Here is a 24382-nt window from a genome sequence, read left to right as displayed (position 1 = left end):
CCTTGAATATGTAATGACCCAACCTCCACTACTCTCTGTGGATGAGAATTCTTTTTAAAAAAAATAATTTTTATTCAAATTTTCACATTTTCACAAAAAAAATAACAGAAAAATCTAAGAACAACAAAAAAAACAGAACTCCCCCCGCCGTAAATACAAAAGAGAAACAATAAATTAACGCCCGTCATTGGCAAAAAACAGAAATTCAACCCAAAACAAAAACAAAGAGACCCCCCCCCCCCCGGTTGCTGCTGACCTTTTGTTTTTACCGTTCTGCCAGGAGATCCAGGAATGGTTGCCATCTCCTGAAAATCCCCTGCACTGACCCCCTTAGGGCAAATTTCACCCTCTCCAATTTAATAAACCCCGTCATATCGTTGACCCAGGCCTCCACGCTTGGGGGCCTCGCATTCTTCCACTGAAGAAGAATCCTCCGCCGGGCTACTAGGGACGCAAAGGCCAGAACACCGGCCTCTTTCGCCTCCTGCACTCCCGGCTCCACTGCAACCCCAAATATTGTGAGTCCCCAGCCTGGGTTGACCCTGGATCCTACCACCCTCGATACCGTCCTTGCTACACCCTTCCAAAATTCCCCCAGCGCTGGGCATGCCCAGAACATGTGGACATGGCTTGCTGGGCTCCCTGAGCACCTAATACACCTATCCTCGGTCCCAGAAAACCGACTCATCCATGTCCCGGTCATATGAGCCCGATGCAGTACCTTAAACTGTATGAGGCTAAGCCTCGCACGCAATCAGGAGTTGTTCACCCTTTCTAGGGCATCCGCCCACGTCCCCTCCTCAATCTCCTCACCCAGCTCCTCCTCCCATTTATCTTTCAGCTCCTCCACCGAGGCCTCGTCTACCTCCTGCATCACCTGGTACACTTCCGAGATCCACCCCTCTCCAACCCATACCCCCGAGAGCACCCTGTCCTGGACCCCACGTGGCGGCAGCAGGGGGAACCCCGCCACCTGCCGCCTGACAAACGCCCTTACTTGCATGTACCTAAAGGTGTTCCCCGGTGCGAGCCTGAACTTCCCTTCAAGTTCACCCAGGCTCGCAAACTTCCCGTCTATGAACAGGTCCACCAGCCTCCTGACACCTGCCCTGTGCCAACTCAGGAACCCGCCATCAATTCTCCCCGGAACAAACCGGTGGTTCCGCCGTATCGGGGACCCCATCGAGGCCCCCACCTCCCCCCTGTGCCGCCTCCATTGCCCCCAAATCTTGAGGGTAGCTGCCACCACCGGCCTCGTGGTATACCTCGTCGGAGGGAGCGGCAGCGGCGCCGTTGCAAGCGCTTCCAGGCTCGTACCCACACAGGATGCCATCTCCAGCCTCTTCCATGCCGCCACCTCCCCGTCCATTACCCACTTACGTACCATCGCTGCGTTGGCAGCCCAATAATACCCACAGAGGTTGGACAACGCCAGCCCCCCCCCCCCCCCCCATCCCTGCCCCGCTCCAAGAACACCCGTCTCACCCTTGGAGTCCCGTGTGCCCATACAAACCCCGTAATGCTCCTGTTAACCTGCCTGAAAAAGGCCTTCGGGATAAGGATGGGGAGGCACTGGAACAGGAACAGAAACCTCGGGAGCACCGTCACCTTGACTGACTGCACCCTACCCGCCAGAGACAGCGGCAGCATGTCCCACCTCTTAAACTCCTCCTCCATTTGTTCCACCAGCCTTGATGTTTAGCTTATGCAAGGCCCCCCAGCTCCTGGCAACCTGAACCCCCAAGTACCTGAAGCTCCTCTCTGCCCTTTTCAGTGGCAGCCTCCCAAACCGCCCTCCTGGTCCCCCGGGTGTACCACAACAGCTCGCCTTTCCCAAAGTTAAGCTTATACCCTGAGAAATCCCCAAATTCCCAGAGAATTCCCATCACCACCGGCATTCCCCCCACCGGGTCTGCCACATACAACAATAGGTCATCCGCATAGAGCGACACTCGGTGCTCCTGCCCACCCCGGACCAGCCCCCTCCAATCCCCCGACTCCCTCAGCGCCATAGCCAGGGGTTCAATTGCCAGCACAAAAAGTAGGGGGGACAGGGGACACCCCTGCCTCGTCCCTCGGTATAGTCGAAAATGCTCCGACCTCCTCTTATTCGTGGCCACACTCGCCATCAGGGCCTCATACAACAGCCTCACCCAACTGACAAACCCCTCCCCAAACCTCCCACAAGTACCCCCACTCGACCCTATCAAAGGCCTTCTCCGCATCTAGCGCCACCACTATCTCCGCCTCCCCTTCCACCGCCGACATCATAATAACGTTCAAGAGTTTCCGTATATTAGTGTTCAGCTGCCTCCCCTGTGGATGAGAATTCGAAAGAGCAACAACCTTGAGAGAAAATAATTCTCATCGCCTTGAATGGAGGAAATCCCATATTTCAAACTATGGTCCCTAATTCTAGAATCTCCCACGAGAGGAGACATGCTCCAAACACCATCCGTGTCAAGCCCCATTATAACCTGATATATTTCAATAAGATCACATCTTGTCCTTCTAAACTCCAATGAGTTTAGGCCCAACTTGCTCAAACTTTCCCCGTAACATCAGCCCCTTCATCTCAGGAATTAGCCTAGTCAACCTTCTCTGAACTGCTTCCAATCAAAATATATCCTTCCTTCAGACGACCAAAATCGTACACAGTACTCCACTTGTCACCAATGGCCTGTACAGTTATAGCAAGATTTCCCTACTTTTATACCACCCTACTGCCAATAAAGGCCAACATTTAGTTTGCTTTCCTAATTACTCGATGTACCTGCATGTTAAGCTTTTGTGATTCGTGGACAAGGACACCCAGATCCCTCTGTACTGAAACATTCTGCAGTCTCTCTCCATTTAATTCATCTTCTGATTTTCTATTCTTCCTGCAAAAAGTGGACAACCTCACATGTAGCGTAACCCTCAACACTGCCATTCGAAAACAAAGTTACCAACATAAAGATGACCGTCTGCAATGCTGATTAGATTACAGCACGTGATGTCCAATCTAGCCACTAACCTCCCTTCATTATACCTCATCTGCCAACTTTCTGCCCATTCAAATAACCTAGCCATATCCCTTTGCAGATTCCTTGTATCCTTCTCAAAACAGGCTTTCCTACCTATCTTTGTATCATCATTAAATCAGGCTATAACACTGTCTTACAATATAATTTGTCCCCTCGCCTGAATCATTAAAAAAGATTGTAAACATTCGAAGCATCAGCACTGATCTCTGCGATACTCTATTAGTTATTGTTTGCTGATCTGAAAATGACCCATTTATCCTGATTTTCTGTTTCCCATTACAGAGCCAATGCCAATTCTTAATAATATATCACCCCCAACCTGAGCTCTTATCCTGTGCAGTAATGTTTGATGTGGCACCTTATAGAATGCCTTCTGGAAATCCAAATACACATCTATTGCTTCCCATTTATCCACTCTACCTATTACATCCCCATGAACCCTAATAAATTTGTCAAACATGATTTCCCTTTCACAAAAGCCCACTGACTGCCTCATTGCCTTATATGACCAAGTTGCAGTTTTGCTCTCCTAGTTTGAAGAAGGACATTCTTATTATTGAGGGCACTCAGCAAAGGTTCACCAAACTAAATCTGGGATGGCAGGACTAACATATGAAGAAAGACTTGATCGACTGGGCTTGTATTCACTGGAGTTTAGAAGAATGAGAGGGGATCTCATAGAAACATATAAAATCCTGATGGGACTGGACAGGCTAGATGCGGGAAGAATGGTTCTGGACGTTCAGGACTCGGGGTCACAGCCTAAGAATAAGGGTAAGCATTTCAGGACTGAGATGAGGAAGAACTTCTCTCAGAGTTCTGTACTTGTGGAATTCTCGACCACAGAAAGCTGTTGGGGCCAGTTTGTTCAATATATTCAAGAGGGAGCTGGTCGTGGCCTTTACTGCTAAGGGGATCAAGGGGTATGGAGAGAAAGCAGGACTGAGATTCTGAATTTGCTTGATCAGCCATGATCATATTGAATTGTGGTGCAGGCTCGAAGGGCCGAATGGCCTATATTCTATGTTTCTATGACTGCCTGATATTATTATGTATTTGAAAACAAAATTCACACAAACAAACATAGACAGCGTATAAAGATAAGAATTCCGAAATATTCTACATTTTCAACAGGCATTGTATTTTCTAGTTAATTACTCTCCTCTTGCAATTTTATTGGGGGCCAGTAGAAATCTAAGACAGATATTCATCATTCTTATAGGATTTAAAATAATAAGAAATAAGAATGCGAGTCGGCCATTTTCCTTCAAGCCTGCTCCACCATTCAATGAGATCATGGCCAACATTCTAATCCAACACCAGTTTCTGGCACTATCCCTCCATCCTTTTAATATGCAGAAATCTATCGATCTCAGCCTTGAACATAGTCAACAACCATGTCTCTACAACCCTCTGGGGCAGAGAATTCCAAATATTTAATACTCCATGAGTGGAGAAATTCCTCCTCATTTCAGTCCTAAATGGCCTAACCTGATTCTGAGACCGAGACCCCTTGTTCTAGACCTCGCCAGACAGGAAAACATCCTTCCTGCATTTTGGCTGTCGAGGCCAAATCACTGAGTGTCTTTAAGAAGAGACAGATAGGTTCTTGATTAATAAGGGGATCAGGGATTATGGGGAGAATGTAGGAAAATGGGGATGAGAAAATATCAGCCATGATTGAATGGCAGAAGCAGACTCGATGGGCCGAGTGGCCTAATTCTGTTCCAATGTCTTATGGTCTTATTTATCCTGCTGAGTTATGGAAGAATTTTCTATGTTTAAATGAGATTACCACTCATTCTCTGAAACCCCAGAGAGCAAAGGCTTTAATCTTTCCTCATAGTACAATCCCTCGATCCCAGGAATGATTTTTGCTTTTTTGCAAACATTTTTATTACCGTTTTTCCTTTTATACACAACAAAAATAAAAATAAACAAATTTGTACAAACCAATTACAATTTACGAAAGTATGTTAACCTTGATCATCTGCACTCTCTCCGCCAGGGAAAGTGGGAGTATGTCCCACATTTGCAGGTCCTTTTTTACTTCCTCCATCAGACTCGCCAGATGCCATTTGTGGATCCGTGTCCAGTCATGAGTGATTTGGATCCCCAGGTAGCGGAATTTGTTTCAGGCTTGATAAAATGGCACTCCCTCCAGCCCGAGCCCGCTCCCTTAGGGGTTCATTGGGAAGATTTTGCTTTTGCTCAGGTTGAGTTTGGAGCCAGAGAAGGCTCCAAACTCTTTCCAGAGCGACATGATCCCTTCCATGCTTCTTTGTTGGTCTGTGACATAGAGGAGCAGGTCATCCGCATAGAATGAAAGACTAATTTAGTGAATTTTGCTGCTCTCCCTCAATGACAAGTATATATTTCCTTTGATAAGGAGACCAAAATTGCACACAATACTCCAGTTGCGGTTTCACCAAGACTTGACGTAATAGTTGTATGACATCTTCACTACATTTAAATCCTCTTGTAATAAAGGCCAGCATATCATTGCCTTCTGAATTGCTTGCTGTACCTGCATGTTAGCCATTAGTCACTCATGAACAAGAACATTCAAGTCCGTTTGAAGTTCAACATTTCCCAGCCTGTCACCATTTAAGAAATGCTCTTCCTTTCTGCTTTTCCCACAAAAGCGGATAACCGTGCATTTCTCCACATTGTACTTCATCTGCTTAATTTTTGTCCACTCACATAGCCTCTCCGAATCCCCTTGAAGTTTCTTTGCATCCTCCTTACAGTTCCACATAGTTAGTAATTTGCAAACTTGGAAATATTACATTAAATCCCCTACCCAAATCATTGATATAGCTTGTGAAAAGCTTGGGGTCCAAACACTGATCCTTGCACATCAGTCACATTTAAATGAAAATTCTGTGAAGATGTTCATTACAGCTGGATTTAATTGATCAAAAAAAGCAACAAATGAGATGAAAAGTTCCTTTGCTCACCTGCACACTGTTGGCTTTGTAGCTGTTGAGAATTGCATGGGGAAGATGGCCGAGGGAACTGCATCTGGTCCGTTCCTGGAGGTTGCAGGTAACCTACTGATGAACTTTGGAAAGAGACAATGCTTACTCTGCTGGTCGTTAAAGTTGAACTTAATCTTTCAGCGTTCCTATAAATTGTGATCTATTCTAACGGAATAAAATGAAACAGCATCATGAAGTTTGAATTGTAGCCAATGAGACGTGCTAATAGAGGCTTAGGGATTGACATAGCTGAGAGAAACAGCTGGGGTAAAGTTAAAATAAAAGGCACCAAAACAAGACAGCAACAGGAAAGTGCAGGGACTTGTTGCTAAAAACTGATGTGAATATAAATTTGGTGATACTCACAGGCAATCCCAAAGCATAGCATTCTATTGAAAATCTAAACTCGACACAAAAAACAAGCAATGACTCTACCCGTTGTACAGCCAGGAATCCTTCTTGTGAAATCATCCCACTGCATTCAGTTAGCTTTGTCAAAGCAACGTGGTGGCACTTAATTAGGATTTATAACAGGAATTTCAGCACAGAACATTTTAGAAACAGTGATCAAAAGTTCAGAAATACCTTGCTAAGAACCAAACGTCAGCCTATGGGAAAGCAGGGAGGGGGCAAACTTTCTGATAAGTTCGAACAAATATGTTTTTCTCCACTTTATGAGTATAGGAAGAAATAGCAGCAACTTGGGACTTGCACTGGAGGGCCTTTTCTCCTTGTACCTACAAGCTTGATGGAATCACTGACACGTAAACCCGTAGTAAATCATTATGCAGGCTGTGGAACAGGTGGGCATGGTACTTCAATTTGGTATTCATGCATTCATTGAAGAAGCTTCCAATTCAATTCCTAAATAGGATTTTGCCCAAGTTAAATATCTCCATCAGCTGCTTTTTAACATATGAATGCATCCGTATGAAAGCAACCAAAAGGTCTAGGACATCACTGGGAAAGATCCACTTAATGCAATTCAAACTTTCTAGCATTAGTCAGGAGCAGCAAGAGTGAGATCATTAAGAGGCAGATTTGAGGAAGCAATAATCAAGAATGGCGGTGAATCATTACTGTGAAACTAAAACTAAATAAAGAGGAATTGAATTAAACTGTAAAACTTCAAAAAGACAACCCTTCTGCATGCCCACGGAATGAAAGAGGAAAGGCAATATTTTCTAACTAGCCAACACAGCAGAGAAACATCAATTAACTCTTCTACCATTTTGCAAACAGTACACTTAGGACAAGAGAACAAATATTGTGTGCAAATAAAATGAATTTTCCATGCATCTCCATCACCTCATCCAAAGACAACACAAAGTTCAAGTGAACTGAACAGAACCTTTCTTAAAATACTTGTAAGGGGTTTGACTATTGTATGGTAAAACACAAAGTGAGATGTAAGCAGGAATGAAGTAGAAAATATAACCACTTTATGAAGTGAGCTAAATGGAAAGCTTAAAACATTTTACCAAAGGCACTGACCTCATATTATTCTGTTGAGTTGGTGGGATAACACTGTAATAGACTGGCATTCCTGCCGAAGGTAAAGGCCCTTGGTTTGAATGACTTGGGATTAGAATTGGCTGTTGATAGGACTGTTGACCCATTCCTTGGGAGCCTGGAGTCAATGATATCTGAATTTGAAACACAAAAAACATATGTGGTTTTCCAGTTACTTTCGCAGGCTGTATTATACCCAAAGACCAAAATAATTTTTTGAAAAATGGTATGGAACAGGAGCAATAAGTTATTAAAAAGTTTTAATAACTTTTCAAATCTTAGCCAACAGTCTATTGGATAGCATTCATGATTGGGTCGAGAAATGGCAAATACTCTTTCACCAATTGTCAAGCGTTAACCATAACCACCTTGCCAGAATATTCAATAGCATTACTACTGCTCAATCCACCACAATCAGCATTCCAGGTTGGGGTCACAACTTTTTATTTTTAACAGAAAGTTGTGACCTATATAGGGGCTGGTTTAGCACAGGGTTAAACAGCTGGGTTTTAAAACAGACCAAGGCAGGCCAGCAGCACGGTTCAATTCCCGTACCAGCCTCCCCGAACAGGCGCCGGAATGTGGCGACTAGGGGCTTTTCACAGTAACTTCATTTGAAGCCTACTCGTGACAATAAGCGATTTTCATTTCATTTCATTTTTTCAACTGGTCATAAAATGTACCAAACAGCCACATAATATATTGGCTACTCATGCAGTCAGAGGTTGGGTATGTGAATCATCTCTCTACTTCCCAGAGACACTCTGCCACCACCAAGACAAAGTAGAAGTATGATGTCTAATATTCTTAGTTGGATGACTGTAGTTCCATTAACACCCATGGAGCCCAGCACTATGGAGGGCAAAATAATCTACCCGATCTGTACTCCACTTGGTGGCGTAAAACTCCATTTCCTCCAACATCGGCATACTGTGGCTGAAACGTGCACTGTCTACAGGATGTATTGCAGCAACTTGCCAATGCACCTTAGGCAGCACTTTCCGAGAAACGAAGGGTCCATCACCTCCAAGTTCCTCTTACAATTTACATAACACCCTGATGTAGATATATATATATCACCAGCCTGGAGCACTCTACCTACTGGTACTGTGGGAATACCTACACCACATATGCAACAGCAGTTCAAAATGACAGCTCACTATCATCTTCCCAAGCGTACCTAGAGTTATGCAATTAACAGCAGCATTGCCAGTGATGCTCACAAACAGAGAAGGAATTTTTAAAAACCTCCCACGTTTACAACATATCGAACAACTTGATCAAAAAGTATACCATAAACTGTTTTAGATCAACCCAAACTCAGGAAAACATAACAGACTGGGAGAAGTGGCAACTCAGATTCTCCAACCTGTACTGTGGTAACCCAAAGTGTATGGACTCTCGAGTAACTCTCAGATTGTTGTGAAGTTGCCCTGCTGCTTACAATTGAACTGTACTAGCATATGTCAATGGAGCAGCGAGTACAGAGTCTAAGAAGCTACAAGGCAAGAACACAGCTGATAGCTTAAAAACAATATCAAAATTAACTGGTTCCCATAAGGGGCAGGGAAGAGAAAATGGTATGGTACTTTGAACAAACAAGTACTCATCTAGGCTAGTTCTTTAATCAGAAGGCAAACTAGGCAAGCAAAAAAATCACTGACGGTTACATACCTGATAGGATTGCATTGAAGGATATTGGACCATCATGCCTTGCATCTGACTGCCCATACTTTGGCCACTCACAACATTTTGATTTTGAGGCTGAACACTAACCAAGCCCTGATAGCTCTGCTGCTGACTTGACATCACAGTTTGAAAACCTACAACAAAATAATTCCAGATTTATAATTTAGTTTAATTCTCCTTAAAACATTAAATTGGTGCATTGACTAACAATTTGAAGGATTTGTAATGCCTTGGAACATTAGCATTGGTCGAGTGGTCCATCAAGAAAAGTATCTTCATTTGAAATCTTACTTAATGATAAAAAAAAATTCAAAATGATGGGTTCTTTTCAGGTGATTCTGCATTGCAAGTGGCACCTTCAAACTAATTGTTTTTCAAATTATCTTGTTTCACTTCAAGGATTATTTTACTGAGTACATTTTGATCAAAATAACTTTTATATTAGAAAATGATATGCACAAAATAAATTTGCCATTTTAATAAAAATATCAATTTTGATTATTTAAAGTTTCCCTCAATCCATGTGGGTTTCTGTAAGATTTACAGCAGCAACAGCATTGTAGATTCTATGAACAAGCTTTTGGTTACCTACCCTATATCTCCACACCCCTGCCCCGGTGTCCATTGTTGGAAATTATGCTTCCCCCATGTTTCCAAGGATATTTTTCTTGGTTAAAAGATATAATGTGAAAGTTTTGTTTTTTGAAGCCCTTTATGGTTAGGCTTCAAAATGATGGTTGCAGCTGTCCCAGTGTTTCACTGGAAGAAATTGTGGTTCTTCTGAAACCAGATATCAAACATACAACCTTACAGCACAGACAGATGGAAAGATAGCGGACAAGTGGCCTTGGGCTTGTCAGTGTAAACATGGAAGCTGAACCCATGTCCGATCATGTGATAGAAGGACAATGTGAGGTGGAAGTACAAAGATAGATTTTTCTGGGACTCTGGAGGTAAAGGTGAATGGACATTCAGTAACTAGAGGGCATAAATTTAAGATAATAATTAAAAATTGCAGTGAGAGGTCAGAAAATCTGTTTTTTGTTAAATGCACAGCGTTCATAGAATATGGAACATAAAACTAGAAAAAATCCATAATAGTTTCTAAAAAGGGAAATGGATAAAATATTTGAAACAAACTTAAAAAGGTGGAGGCAGGGGAACCAGCAGCGTGATGGGCTGAATTGCCTCATGTGCTGAAAAGTCGAAACTGCTAATCTTTTATTGTCACAAATACTAAACACAAATTCAGTATTTATTGGTGTCAAATATTGAAATAATTATTTTAAAAGCGGACGGTTTGCCCCAGGATACTGTTTCATAAATTATAATACACCGAGATCTGACAGATTATCTAGCATATTATACAAAATTAAATTTAATGTTACTATTCTGGGGTGATATCAGCTGACAAACTCAAACGCTTCTATTAATGAATAAGCGTGACAAAATTGGCATGGCATATTACCCCAGATAAAATACCAAACAATTATACCTGCATTTTAAATAGAATTTGGACAAAAACTAGATATCCACCGTAGCTTATACGTAGTCTTTTCAACTCTCAAATCAAATCCTGAAGAAATAGGTATTAGGGAAACTGTACAATATTCTCTATTAAACAAGAACACCGGTCATTCCAGATGCTGAGAAAATACTTCTCTTGGAAGAATGTTCTACTTTTAGCAAAATACTCAATGGTCAAATTACATGGTAGATGTTATCCATGATAACAATCTAAAGTTCGAACTAAAACTGGCAGGAGACTGCAGCATTACTCTGAACATGTTTCAATTATTTCAGTACAATTTCCCCTGAAGAGTGAAAAGTAGGACAAAATAAATTGATGGTTCAGAACCTTTCCTCATGGCTCCAGGCACCATCCCATTTTTAGATGTTTTTAGTCACCTTATGGTCACAAAAACTGGGAAATGATCAGGTACTTGGTACCAAAGACAATTCAGGAGGAGTGAAATAAATTTTCCACAATCCCACTTTAAGCAGAGAAATGGTTAATTTCATGCAATTAACAATAATTAACTAAATCGAAGTACGATTACAAATGAAGAATCCCACTTCCGGTGGCAGCCATGGAGGAGTAGGTCGCACATTTGATAGCTCCCGCCTGTGACGGACTTTTGGACCTTTTTCCCCCGTTTCCCCCCGGATTTTATGGGATAAATCGGTGAGGAGTGAGACAGTAAGGAGAAATCCCCCTCCGGTGTATGGAGAATTGGACCAGAAGTGGCCGTGTGAGAAGACAAAGTCCTATAAGGAAGGTGCAAACAGAGCTGGTAACACAGGACAGCATGGCGGAGCAGCAGGGCCGCGGGGAGATGGCACAGTGGTCGACGGAGCAGCTGGTGAAGTTTTTCAAGGATTGCTTTGCCAAACTGAAGAAGGACACGCTGGACCCAATTAATCAAGTGGTGCAGAATCAAGAAACCCACGGGAGAGCGATCCAGGAGGTGGAGAAAAAGGTGTCCGAGCACGAGTACATAACCTTGCTGGAAACCAAGGTGGCGATGATGAACGACCGCCAGAAAAGAATGCAGGAGAAGCTGGAGGACCTGGAGAACGGGTCCAGGAGGCAGAATCTTAGAATTGTCGGCCTGCCTGAAGGCAGTGAGGGATCGGATGCGAGGGCTTATGCGATGGACATGATGGAGATGTTGATGGGGGCTGGGGCGTTCCCATGGCCACTGGAAGTGGACAGAGCGCACAGAGCCCTCGCGAAGAAGCCACGAGTGAACGAGCCGCTGAGGGCCATGGTGGTACGCTTTCACCGTTTCCTGGACAAGGAACACGTTTTGCGATGGGCCAAGAAAGAACGGAGCAGCAAGTGGGAGAACTGTGACCTGCGCATTTATCAGGACCTGGGAGCGGATTTGACAAAGAGGCGACCTCGGTTCAATCGGGCAAAAACAGCCTCTTTAAGAAGGGGGTGAAGTTTGGGATGCTGTACCCAGCCCGTCTGTGGGTCACACATGAGGAACGGGACTTCTACTTTGAAGTATGGACCTTTATTAAAGAATAGAAGCTGGAGGCGAATTAAGACACTGAAGCCTTGGAGAAGTACTGCGGCAGTGATTTGTTGTGCTGGATTGTATAACTATAAGTAGTGCTATTTGTAATAAGGGGTTGTTTGGATGGTTAAAGGTTGCTTTGTCTTGCAGGGAGTTGGTTAGAGGGGGGGGGCGGGATGTGCTTTGGGGTTGGTTCTGCTTATTGGGTGATTATGTTTTTTATAAAGGTGACTGTTTCGTCACTTTTTTCCCCTGATGTTTGTTTACTGGGGAATGCGATGCTTTTAAAATGTTTATCCAAGTGGGGGGAAGAGAGAGAGAGAGAGAGAGAGAGAGAGAGGGGAGAGAACAATGAGGAAACAGCCTGCTTGGTGCTGGGGTGGGCGCTATCAAGTCAGCAAGGGTTAGCTGACTCTCTGAAGCATGGAATTTATGAGGCGGGTGTTAGGTAAGATCCCAGACTTCACATCACCTGATCAAGGGAGGGGACTTCAACACAGTCCTTGATCTGGAATTGGACCGGTCAATATCCAGGACAGGGAGGCCGGCTGCGGCAAAGGAATTGAAGGGTTTTATGGAACAGATGGGGGGAGTAGACCCATGGAGGTTTGCACGGCCAAGGATGAAGATGAAGGAGCTTTCCTTTATCTCACATGTCCACAAGGTATACTCTCGCATCGACTTTTTTTTTTCTGAGCAGGGCGCTAATGCCAGGGGTGGTGGATGCTGAGTATTCGGTTATTGCAGTGTCGGATCATGCCCCGCATTGGGTGGATCTACGGGCCAGTGTGGAGAGAGGGCAACGCCCGCTGTGGAGGCTGGATGTGGGGTTGCTGGCAGAAGAAGCGATCTGTGGGCGGGTTAACAAGTCCACCCAGAACTACCTGGAAACCAATGATAAGGCGGAGGTCTCTGCAGCGACAGTTTGGGAAGCTATGAAGGCAGTGGTCAGAGGGGAATTAATCTTGATATAGGCACACAGAGAAAAAGCTGAACGGGCTGAGAGGGATAGATTAGTGGAGGAGATACTCCAGGTGGACAGGAGACACGCGGAGGCCCCAGACGCGGGACTACTGAGGGAGCCGCGGAGGTTACAGATGCAGTTTGGGCTGATGACCACAGGGAAAGCGGTGTAACAGTTGAGGAAGGCAAGGGGGGGGGGGGGGGGGCAATCTATGAGTATGCGGAAAAGGCAAGCAGAATATTGGCGCACCAGCTCAGGAAAAGGGAGGCGGCTCGGGAGATAGGTAAAGTAAAGAGTAGAGGCAGGAATACTGTCCTGGACCCAGCGGGGGTAAACGAGATGTTTAAGGACTTCTATAGTAAATTATATGAGTCGGAACCCCCGGCTGGGGTGGAGGGGATGAGGCAATTTTTGGATCAGTTGAGGTTCTCGAGGGTAGAGGAGGATCTGGTGGAAGGGCTGGGAGCCCCAATTGAGATTGAGGAAATAATCAAGGGGCTGGAGGACATGCAGTTGGGTAAGGCACCGGGGCCCGACGGCTACCCGGTGCTATTTTATTAGAAGTTTTTAGAGATATTGAGCTCACTGCTGGTGAGGACATTTCACGAAGCAAGACACCCAACAATGTCGCAGGCCTCGATTTCATTGATCCTGAAACGGGAGAAGGATCCGGAGCAATGCGAACTATACAGCCCAATTTCTCTACTGAATGTGGATGCCAAACTGCTGGCCACAAGGATAGAGGACCGTGTCCCAGGGGTGATAGGGGAAGACCAGACGGGATTTATTAAGGGCAGGCAACTCAAGGCCAATGTTGGAAGGCTTTTAAATGTTATTATGATGCCCTCAGTAGGAGAGGAGGTGGAGGTGGTTATAGCGATGGATGCAGAGAAGGCTTTTGATTGGATGGAGTGGAATTACTTGTGGGAGGCGCTGGGAAGGTTTGGGTTTGGTGAGGGCTTTTTTAACTGGATGCGGTTACTCTATCAGGCACCAGTAGCGAGTGTCCGTACGAACTGGCTGAGGACGGGGTAATTTAAACTACACCGAGGGACGAGGCAAGGGTGCTCCCTCCCCCCGTTACTGTTTGCTCAGTCATAGAGCCATTGGCCATGGCATTAAGAGCCTCTAGGAACTGGAAAGGGCTGATTCGAGTGGAGCACCGGGTCTCGCTCTACACAGATGACCTGCTCTTGTATATTTCGGACCCGTTGGATGTGTTGGGGGAATTTGGCAATTTTTCTGGGTATAAATTGAACATGGGGAAAAGCGAGATGTTCGCGATCCAGGCAAGAGGACAGGAGAAGAGACTGGGAGAGCTGCCGCTTAGAATGGTAGGGAAGAGCTTTCGATATCTGGGAATCCAGGTGGCCTGGGAATGGGAGGCAATGCGCAAGTTAAACCTATCCCGGTTGGTAGAACAAATGGAAGGGGACTTTAAGAGATGGGACATGCTCCCACTATCACTGGATGGTTGGGTACAGACCGTGAAGATGACAGTCCTCTCCAGATTTCTGTTTGTCTTTCAGTGCCTCTCCATCTTCATCCCTAAGGCCTTTTTCAAGCGGGTGACTAAGATTATTTTGAGCTTTGTGTGGGCGAGTGAAGAAAGTGTTAAAGTGTTGCTGGAGCGCAGTCGGGGGGGAGGGGGAAGAGAGAGAGAGAGAGAGAGAGAGAGAGAGAGAGAGAGAGAGAGAGAGAGAGAGAGAGAGAGAGAGAGAGAGAGAGAAAGAGAGAGAGAGAGAGAAGGGTCGGTTGGTGCTGCCAAACTTCTGCAATTACTCATGGGAGGCTAATATAGCCATGATTAGGAAGTGGGGGAGGGGTCGGCATGGGAGCGGATGGAGGCGGCATTATGTAAAGACACCAGTTTGGGAGCAATGATGACGGCACATCTTCCGTTCTCGCCGGCCCGATACTCCACAAGTCCGGTGGTGGTGGCGGCTCTGAGAATTTGAGGGCAATGGAGGAGATACAAGAGAGTGGAGGGAGCATTGATTTGGACCCCGATTCATAACAACCACAGGTTTGTACCAGGCAGGCTAGATGGCGAGTTCCGGAGTTGGCAAAGGGCAGGAATTAGAAGGATGGGGCATCTATTTATAGACGGGAGCTTCCCCAGGTTGAAAGCCTTGGAGGATAAATTTAAATTGCCAGCAGGGAATGGTTTTAGGGATTTGCAGGTGCGAGACTTCCTGAGAAAACAGGTGCTGGCCTTTCTGCTGCTACCGCCAGAGGGTACACAGGAGAGAGTAGTTTCGAGTACCTGGGTGGGAGAGGGGAAGGTATCAGATATTTACCAGGAGCTTTCGAAGGTGGAGGAAACCCCGGTGGAGGAGCTAAAGGGCAAGTGGGAGGACGAGCTAGGAGGAGAGATAGAGGCGGGTCTATGGGCGTATGCCCTAAGCAGGGTTAGTACCTCCTCAGTATGTGCCAGGCTTAGCCTGATATAATTTAAGGTAGTCCACCGGGCACTCATGACAGCAGCTAGGATGAGTAAGTTCTTCGGGGTAGAGTTCAGGGGCCGAACGAGGCCGCCGTCTTGGTATTTGCCTCCCCGGTATAATTCGCTTTAAGAGGGTCAATGTTAGGGTTCACCCGGAGGTGGCAGCCGTTCCGTCGACTTTCTCCGGGAAAATTAAAATGTCAGCAGATGCAGTATTCCAGGGCCGGATTGTTGTATGGTTGAGGTGCGTGAAGATTGAGATGGGTGGGGGGAAATGTTTATTTTACCATGTTGATGTCATTGTCGAGCTCACTTGGCTAAATCGCTGGCTTTTAAAGCTGACCAAGCAGGCCAGCAGCACGGTTCCATTCCGTACCAGCCTCCCTGGACAGGCGCCGGAATGTGGCGACTAGGGGCTTGTCACAGTAGCTTCATTCAAGCCTACTCGTGACAATAAGCGGTTTTCATTTCATTTCATTGTCTATGTTATTGTTATAAAAATTTTCAAATACCTCAAGAAAATATTACATAAAAAAAACAAATGAGGAATCTCCTACTTGTCATCATAATAATTAAAACAATGTCAATCCTCATATTCACAGAATATTAAATGATGTGGAGATGCCGGTGTTGGACTATTAGGTATTACTGCTAAGCAAAATTCCATTCTGGCATTTTAAAGAAATATAGATCAGAAGATTCGGTCAATCATATTTCATCTTGGATGTGATAAATCATCTATCTAGGCATTGTTGCTCCGCAGTTAAGGAAGCAGCTGAAAAAGAGACCGGTTCACTGTGAGAAATCTAGTACTCTCAGACAGTGTTCCGGCCCCGTATTCAACAGCTCACAGAAATGCTGATTATCAATTCACATTTCAACATCCTTGAAACATATGCCAGAACCGAGATCGACAGAAGGCAGAGAAGTTCAGAGAAATAAATTCCAGATTTTCTTATTCAGCACCTATTTTCACAAAATGGTGCCAGCATATCGTTTAAAGATGAGTCTGGATTATCTTTGTAGCAAAATATTTAAAATGGGAGCATCATAATTCTTTAACTTCCTCATCTCTTAGGGGACATTATTCCGTGCACTTTAAGATGATTATTTAAATGAAAACCAAGTGATTAGATACAAAAACATTTTTTCAACGGTTATATATTATCACACAAAAGAATATGTGCACAAACAGAAACTAACCTGTTTGCTGGGCAGTTTGTGATAATGGCTGGTTCTGCTGAGTGTTGTAATGGATAGGGGCTACAGGTCGATACTGCTGATTGGAATGGGGATACTGACCTGGAGCACAGTAACAACTAGGCAGCTGTAAAAGGAACAGAAAAACAGTTCTTAAAGAGGATTGTTGCTACGAAACATTAGCTAAAGTTTTTTTTGAATAAACACAACAGACAATGATCTAATTTTCACAATAAAATGTCACTATAACACCGATCAATTAAATACACCACCATCATGTGTATCATAAATGTTGTAGTTAAGCATCTGTCCTGCAAAACAATCTCAATCCCCTTTAAGGACCCCAAAAGATTATACATGAGTATAATCATTTTGTATATGGGGCTTTTCTTATACCATTAAGAAGCATCATTATATAGTACACAAAGGTACCATCTTGATACACGATTAATGTTCGCTACCTATTATTACAACATAGGCTTTTTTTCAATCCATCTTAATTGATGTTCTCTGCAAGATTAGCGTTATAGATGCAAAGCAATCATAGTATTTATTCCGGAGTCGAATTTGATAAGCACACTCCAATATGCAGTTTTCTAACCAAATAAATACACTCCAATATGTAGTTTTCTAACCAAATAAATAAGTCGAAATCTGAAGGATGAGGTCAACATAAAACCCATTATACTGAAACACATCTGTGCATTAATGGCATATATGGTCATAAGACATTATCAATGTTCCATAGAAGGTGCGCACAGCACATGCATGGCCATAAAACCATCGGAGACATCCCGCACATCAGAATAAACACACAGCTCAAAGCAAAAGGTTTGATTGGGATATTGAACCCCAACAGTAATAGTGAGTGTGGCTGGTGAGTGTTGTAATTGGAGGAGCAGAGAGCTTGAACTGGAGTGAGGGCGAGGTGTATCAAGAATTGTGGAACCTGCAGGAAGAAAGGTGGGACGTGAGGTGTCTGACAAGGTCTCAGTTTCCTCTCGCAAACTTATCTTCAGAAAGTGGGAGGGCTAATGGGACCTGCGAGAGGGCTCATGGGATGCAAGAGAGAAGTGGGCCAATGGAAACAGTGAAAAAAAAGGAGGGTTGGAAATTGTGAGAGATTAGAAGTTATCATGTGACCTGTCAGAGGAGTGTGCTGGGGGCCAGTGAGAGGTGGAAGTGGAATGAGACCTTTTTGAAGATAACTGGAACTGGGTAAATGGAAGGAGAGCAACTTCGTCCTAAGATACACACATGCATGGCCACGCAGATATCTGTGTTTAAATTTCTAAAATTCTGTGACTTTAAAAATATGAACTGCCCACAGACAAGATAATATCACTAATTGAGAGGGTACATTGTGCATCATCAAATGTTCCACCTGTATGCAGAGATCCACATTTATAAAATTCACACTCTGTTCCAATGAAAATTAATGCCGCAGAGCCACAAGAGATGCCTCGGACTGGTTTTGTGCGGTGTTGCAGGATGTAAGCTGATATGAAGGGCTTCAAACAAGAGGTGTAGGAGAGATGAACATAAAGCTGCAGGATGATTGCAGTTTGAAGGAATTTAAAAGGGAAAGGAATTTTGGGATAAATGGCCATTGGAAAGGACATATATAATGAGGGTAGTTTTTTTAAATATGGAGATGGCACTGGTTTTGAAGAGGGCGGGGGGATGGGGCGGTGAGAGGTGGCACCTGAAATTTAATTACAGAGTTGGCTTTCCTATGTTTAACACATGCTACAGCATGCATTAAACTTGTGGATTTTGTTTTACATTTTTCCAATTGAGGGGCAATTTTGGGTTGTGGGGGTGAGACCTATGCAGACCCGGGGAGAATGTGCAAACTCCACACGGACAGTGACCCGGAGCTGGGATCGAACCCAGGTCTTCGGCGCCATCGGCAGCAGTGCTAACCACTGAGTCACAGTGCCACCCTAAACTTCTGGAAATTAAAGAGTTACTGTATATTCAGTTGTCAGCAGGGTTAATTTTCAGAAAATTATCTTTTTAACAGCTATACTTTGCTTCACAATATTTGGGGGAGAGTATAAGTCAGTGCTATTGGTGGGTTTATAGGTCTGGATGTTTTGGCCAGTAAAACATTTGTTGCATATTTTGTAATAGCTGCCATTTTAACTGTAATTTTTACAACAAATGTCCATAGGCTGTGGGCGCAATCTAATGTCCACGCAGTGCCTGAAAAGCAGCTCGCTGCAGCGGAGCGTGGCTGTTGAAAGCTGGCAGACCCCGCTCCGGGGACCTACCCGGCTCGCAACACCTTGCGAGATCCAGATGATACAAAGATCTGTAGAGGGACAGGTAGTATTGAGGAAGCAAGGGGCCTGCAGAAGGATTTGGACAGGCTAGGAGACTGGGCCCTGAAGTGGCAAATGAAATAAAATGTGGAAAAGTGTGAGGTTATGCACTTTGGAAGGAGAAATTTAGGCATAGACTATTTTCTAAATGGGGAAATGCTTCGGAAATTAGGAGCACAAAGGGGCTTGGGAGTGGTTGTTCACGATTCTCTTAAGGTTAACGTGCAGGTTCAGTTAGCAGTTAGGAAGGCAAATGCAATGTTACCATTCATGTCGAGAGGGCTAGAATAATAGACCAGGGATGCACTTCTGAGGCTGTCTAACACTCTGGTCATACCCCATTTGGAGTATTGAGAGAAATTTCGGGCCCCATATATCAGGAAATATGTGCTGGCCTTGGAAAAGGTCCACAAGAATTATCACTGGAATGAAGAGCTTGTCGTATGAGGAACGGTTGAGGACTCTGGGTCTGTACTCGTTGGAGTTTAGAAGAATGAGTCGGGATCTTATTGAAACTTACAGGATACTGCAAGGCCTGGATAGAGTGGACATGGAGAGGATGTTTCCACTTGTAGGAAAAACTAGAACCAGAGGACACAATCTCAGACAAATGGGACGATCCCTTAAAACAGAGATGAGGAGGAATTTCTTCAGCCAGAGGGTGGTGAATCTGTGGAATTCTTTGCCGCAGAAGGCTGTGGAGGCCAAATCACTGAGTGTCTTTAAGACAAAGATAGATAGGTTCTTGATTAATGAGGGGGTCAGGGATTATGGGGAGAAGGCAGGAGAGTAGGGATAAGAAAAATAGCAGCCATAATTGGATGGCGGAGCAGACTCGATGGGCCAAGCGGCCTAATTCTGTTTCTATATCTTATGGTCTTATGTGAATCCTGCCCAGAATGGGCGGTTTCACTTTTTAGCAAATCTACATATTAGAGCGAGGCAGTAAGTCAGTAATTGTATTTAAAAATGGCGTCCCAATCTCTCGCTACAATGGTGAGCTCCCCACAGTGCAAAACGGGGCTATGTGCAGCTTTGGCCGCAGGTTCCCGGGTTTATGGCCCTTATTCGATGCGATTCGCGTTCAATAGCTATCTGTTTCATGGCTCTGAGAGTGCCGGGAAACACAGCTAAATGTGCTCACAAGGGGACTTTGTTCTCTTTTGGGAGAATCATATCCTGTCTTACTGTCATGTTCTACTTTGCAATTCTCCATGCAACTCCATCAAGAGCTTGGATGGGTAGATAGGAATCCATCACCTGCAGGAATGATTTGACTGGTCTTCTCTTTCTCTCTTGGCTTTTCCCATGTAATATGGATAGCACGGTCGCACACGGGGCTAGCACTGTGGCTTTACAGCGCCAGGGTCCCAGGTTCGATTCCCCGCTGGGTCACTGTCTGTGCAGAGTCTGCACGTTCTCCCAGTGTCTGAGTGGGTTTCCTCCGGGTGATCCAGTTTCCCCTCTCAGTCCAAAGACGTGCAGGTCAAGTGGATTGGCCATGCTAAATTGTCCTTGGTATCCAAAAAAAGGTTAGGATGGGTTATTGGGATAGGGTGGAAGTGAGGGCTTAAGTGAGTCGGTGCAGACTCGATTGGCCTCCTTCTGCACTGTATGTATGTAGGGGTGGTGGGGTCACCACAACAATGGTTCATCACTCCTTCCTATCAAACATTTTATGACTAATTTTACAGCCAGTTGCCCTTCCTGCACTTACCCTCAGATTTATCCTGGCTGGGGACCGGGTGCAGCAATACACACTGGTTTGCCTGCATCAGGCGCTGGATTCTTTCTTGGTCAACAAGTCCTGGAGTGGGACTTGCCTGGGCTTTCTATCTCAGAGGCAAAATAGCTACCCACTGAGCCACTCCTGTCCCGAGGAAATGATTTGATCCATATTTTCAATTATTCCCAATATATTCCTTTCTTCTTTTCTCATATTATCCTGTATTTTTAGCAATTTACTACTGGCAACATCAGTCAGTGAATTGAAGATTTACGGATAGAAACAAAGCTAACTCTTCAACTCCTTCAAGGATCATGTCTCATGGCAACAAGACCCCTGAATAGAGGCTGATATTTATGTTGATATTGTTAGCTCTCCATTTTGAAATGAAAATGAAAATTGCTTATTGTCACGAGTAGGCTTCAATCAAGTTACTGTGAAAATCCCCTAGTCGCCACATTCCAGCGCCCGTCCGGGGAGGCTGGTACGGGAATCGAACCGTGCTGCTGGCCTGCTTTAAAAGCCAGCGATTTAGCTCAGTGAGCTAAACCAGCCCCTATTTTAGACTGCTTGATAGAATCAAAATAGCAACGATGATCCAAAGATGATGTTACAAAGTACTATCACTTGCTCTTCTCCAACATTTTGAACTAGATTACTTGTTTTATCCAATTTTCATTATCTGGAGGCCGGCTTCTGCTCCTACATTTTCTGATCTTGCTGGGGATAAAACAGGAAAGCAGAATCGAGGATAACATCTGATCAGCCTCACAGCGCCAGGGACCTGGGTTCGATTCAGACCTCAGGTGTCGGGATTCTATGATCTCATTGAATGGCGGAGTAGACTCAACAGGCCGAGTGGCCTACTTTTGCTCCTACATCTTATGGTTACGGTCTGATGGTCACTTCAAACTGAGTTGTTGCATGAAACTGAATTTGTACCTTCAAGATCAGATGGTGTGTGTGTGTGTGTGCATGCATGCATGCAGACAAGAAAGATGTCAGGTAGCCCACATGTCTTTAGGTCTACTGATGCCCTGAAGTGGCCAATTCGGAGGCCTCATCCTGTCACCGCCGGCATTACTCCTGTGGTAGGGAAAGGCCAAATCTTGCAGAATATTGGGATTTTGGAGATGTGCTAAATGACACTATTCATAGAATACCTACAATGCAGGAGGAGGCCATTCAGCACGTCGGGTCTGAACCAACCCTCTGAAAGAGCACCCTACATAGGACCACTCCCCCACCCTATCCCCGTAACCCCACCTGACCTGCAGAGCTTTGGACACGAAGGAGCAATTGAGCATGGCCAGTCCACCTAACCTGCACATATTTTGACTGTGGGAAGAAACCGGAACATCCAGAGAAAACCCACACAGACACCAGGAGAATGTGCAAACTACAGTCAGTCACCCAATGCCGAAAGTAAACCCAGGTTTCTAGAGTTGTGAGGCAGCAATGCTAACACTGTCACCTGTCGGGACAGACTGGTCTCTGCAGCGAAGTGATACTGAAACATTTGCTAACTAAGAGTAACTTACTCTGCAGAATGTTATGGAAGTCACTATTTCTATGGAGCTGGCTGCAAAGGAAGCTTAGCAATGCGTTTGCGACCTCGATAGCACAAAACAGCTGCAGAATTGGTACCCGAGAATCTCGAGATTCGTGCATGTTGAGGGGGCTTGAATACAAGAGCTGGGATGTACTTCTGAGGCTGTATGAGGCTCTGGTCATACCCCATTTGGAATATTATGAGCAGTTTTGGGCCCCGTATCTAAGGAAGGATGTGCTGGCCTTGATAAGGGTCCAGAGGAGGGTCACAAAAATGATCCCTGGAATGAAGAGCTTGTCGTATGAGGAAAGGTTGAGGACTCTGGGTCTGTACTCATTGAGTTTAGAAGGATGAGGGGGGATCGTATTGAAACTTACAGGACACTGCGAGGCCTGGATACAGTGGACATGGAGAGGTTGCTTCCACAAGTAGAGAGGATGTTTCGACTAATAGGAAAAGCTAGAACCAGAGGCACAACCTTAGACTAAAGGGACGATCCTTTAAAACAGAGATGAGGCGAAATTTCTTCAGCCAGAGGTTGGTGAATCTGTGGAGCACTTTGCCGCAGAAGCCTGTGGATACCAAATCACTGAGTGTCTTTAACACAGAGATAGATAGGTTCTTGATTAATAAGGGGATTAGAGGTTATGGGGAAAAGGCAGGAGAATGGGGCTGAGAAAACTATCAGCTTTGACTGAATGGCAGGGCAGATTCGATGGATCGAAGCCTAATTCTGCTCCTGTTTATGTGCAAAGCAAGGATATTCTGCCGCTGATTATTGTTGTAAAGACATGTATACCAAATTTGTAGAAAAAAAGGACACGGGGAAGAAAAAGCAAGCTCCAAGTACAAAGAAGCAAGGACAAACCAAGGCAGCATTAAACAAAATAATGAGGGGGAATGTCCATGCAGTACAAAAGAGTCAATGAAAACAAAGTCACTCACTGCCAGAGGAGCCATATCACTGAATTATTGGTACTACACACTAATACTGGGCCACTCCACTTCTGGATGGACAGCCAGTAAGGATTACAGTAAACATTGGGGCAGCAGTCTCGTTGGTGCCAGAGACTACCTATCTTCCCTCAAGACTTGTGCTGAAGATATACACAGGAGGGGAGTGGCTCCACTGAAGGGATGCACTGAAGTAACTGTGCAACTTGATGGGAAAACAGCAGATTTGTCTCCACATGTCGCAAAGGGAAACGATTCACCACTGACGGCTAGAGAAGATTCAACTGAACTGGGCCGAAGTCAACATGACCACCAATGCAGAATCAGGCCTTGCAAAAATTTCAAAGATGCACCCTGTTGTGTTCAATGGTGAATTAGGGAGCATGAAAAGACATCACAGGTAAACTGAAAATGAAAGGAACCAAGCAAAATGCTTTTAGGCAAGGTCTGTACCATATGCTATTATGCCAAAGGTGGAGGCAGACTTAAAGAAGCTTGTGAAGTCTGGAGCCTTGGAATATTTCAGCATCAAAAAGTGGGCCACACCAATAGCTCCAGTCATGAAGAAAGCGGGATCCTTTGTGGACTCCTTCAAGGTCATTACACGTCCAGTGTTAAGTGCCCATTACCTCACATTGATGATTTGTTTGCAGGAGGGGTAGGAGGCTAACATTTCAGCAAAATTGATCTGAGCCAAGCTTATTTCCAGATGAATGTGAACAAGAAATCACAAGAACTTCTGACAATTGTGACATCAAGGCTTGTTCAAGTACCGAAGAGCGCCGTTACGTATCACATTAGCTCCTGCATCATTTCAAAGAGTAATGGAGCAGATCCAGTACCTGAGCGGAGTCCAGTGCTATCTGGATGACATCCTTCCTACTGGAAGACATCAAAATCTGGATGCCATTCTCCAGAGATTGGAAGACTATGGTCTGAGAGTCTATAAGCAAAACTATGAGTTATTTTAATCCTCAGC

At 44.7% G+C, this 24382-nt stretch overlaps 1 protein-coding gene across 21 annotated transcripts in view; it reads right to left on the bottom strand.

Annotated features, from left to right (window-relative positions):
* The window catches only part of LOC119962070 (R3H domain-containing protein 1-like), a 189645-nt gene that overhangs the window by 66852 nt on the left and 98411 nt on the right, over positions 1-24382 (bottom strand). For 20 of the 21 annotated variants that reach the window (XR_005459796.1, XR_005459797.1, XR_005459798.1 and 17 more), the window contains 4 exons: positions 16848-16971; positions 9194-9342; positions 7502-7653; positions 5987-6090 (listed from right to left, as the gene is read on the bottom strand). Coding sequence is in view for 17 of the 21 variants with exons in the window: in XM_038789903.1 (XP_038645831.1) it covers positions 5987-6090; positions 7502-7653; positions 9194-9342; positions 16848-16971 (529 nt within the window). In the remaining 4 variants the exon portion in view is untranslated. Of the gene's footprint in view, positions 1-2773; positions 2883-5986; positions 6091-7501; positions 7654-9193; positions 9343-16847; positions 16972-24382 lie in introns of all 21 variants that reach the window. The other variant, XR_005459795.1, reaches the window with a different exon arrangement.

Source organism: Scyliorhinus canicula, chromosome 2 (genome assembly GCF_902713615.1).
Source record: "Scyliorhinus canicula chromosome 2, sScyCan1.1, whole genome shotgun sequence".
Lineage (NCBI taxonomy): Eukaryota > Metazoa > Chordata > Chondrichthyes > Carcharhiniformes > Scyliorhinidae > Scyliorhinus > Scyliorhinus canicula.
Note: the sequence above shows the minus strand (reverse complement) of the source record. Positions and strands in the feature narration are given on the sequence as shown.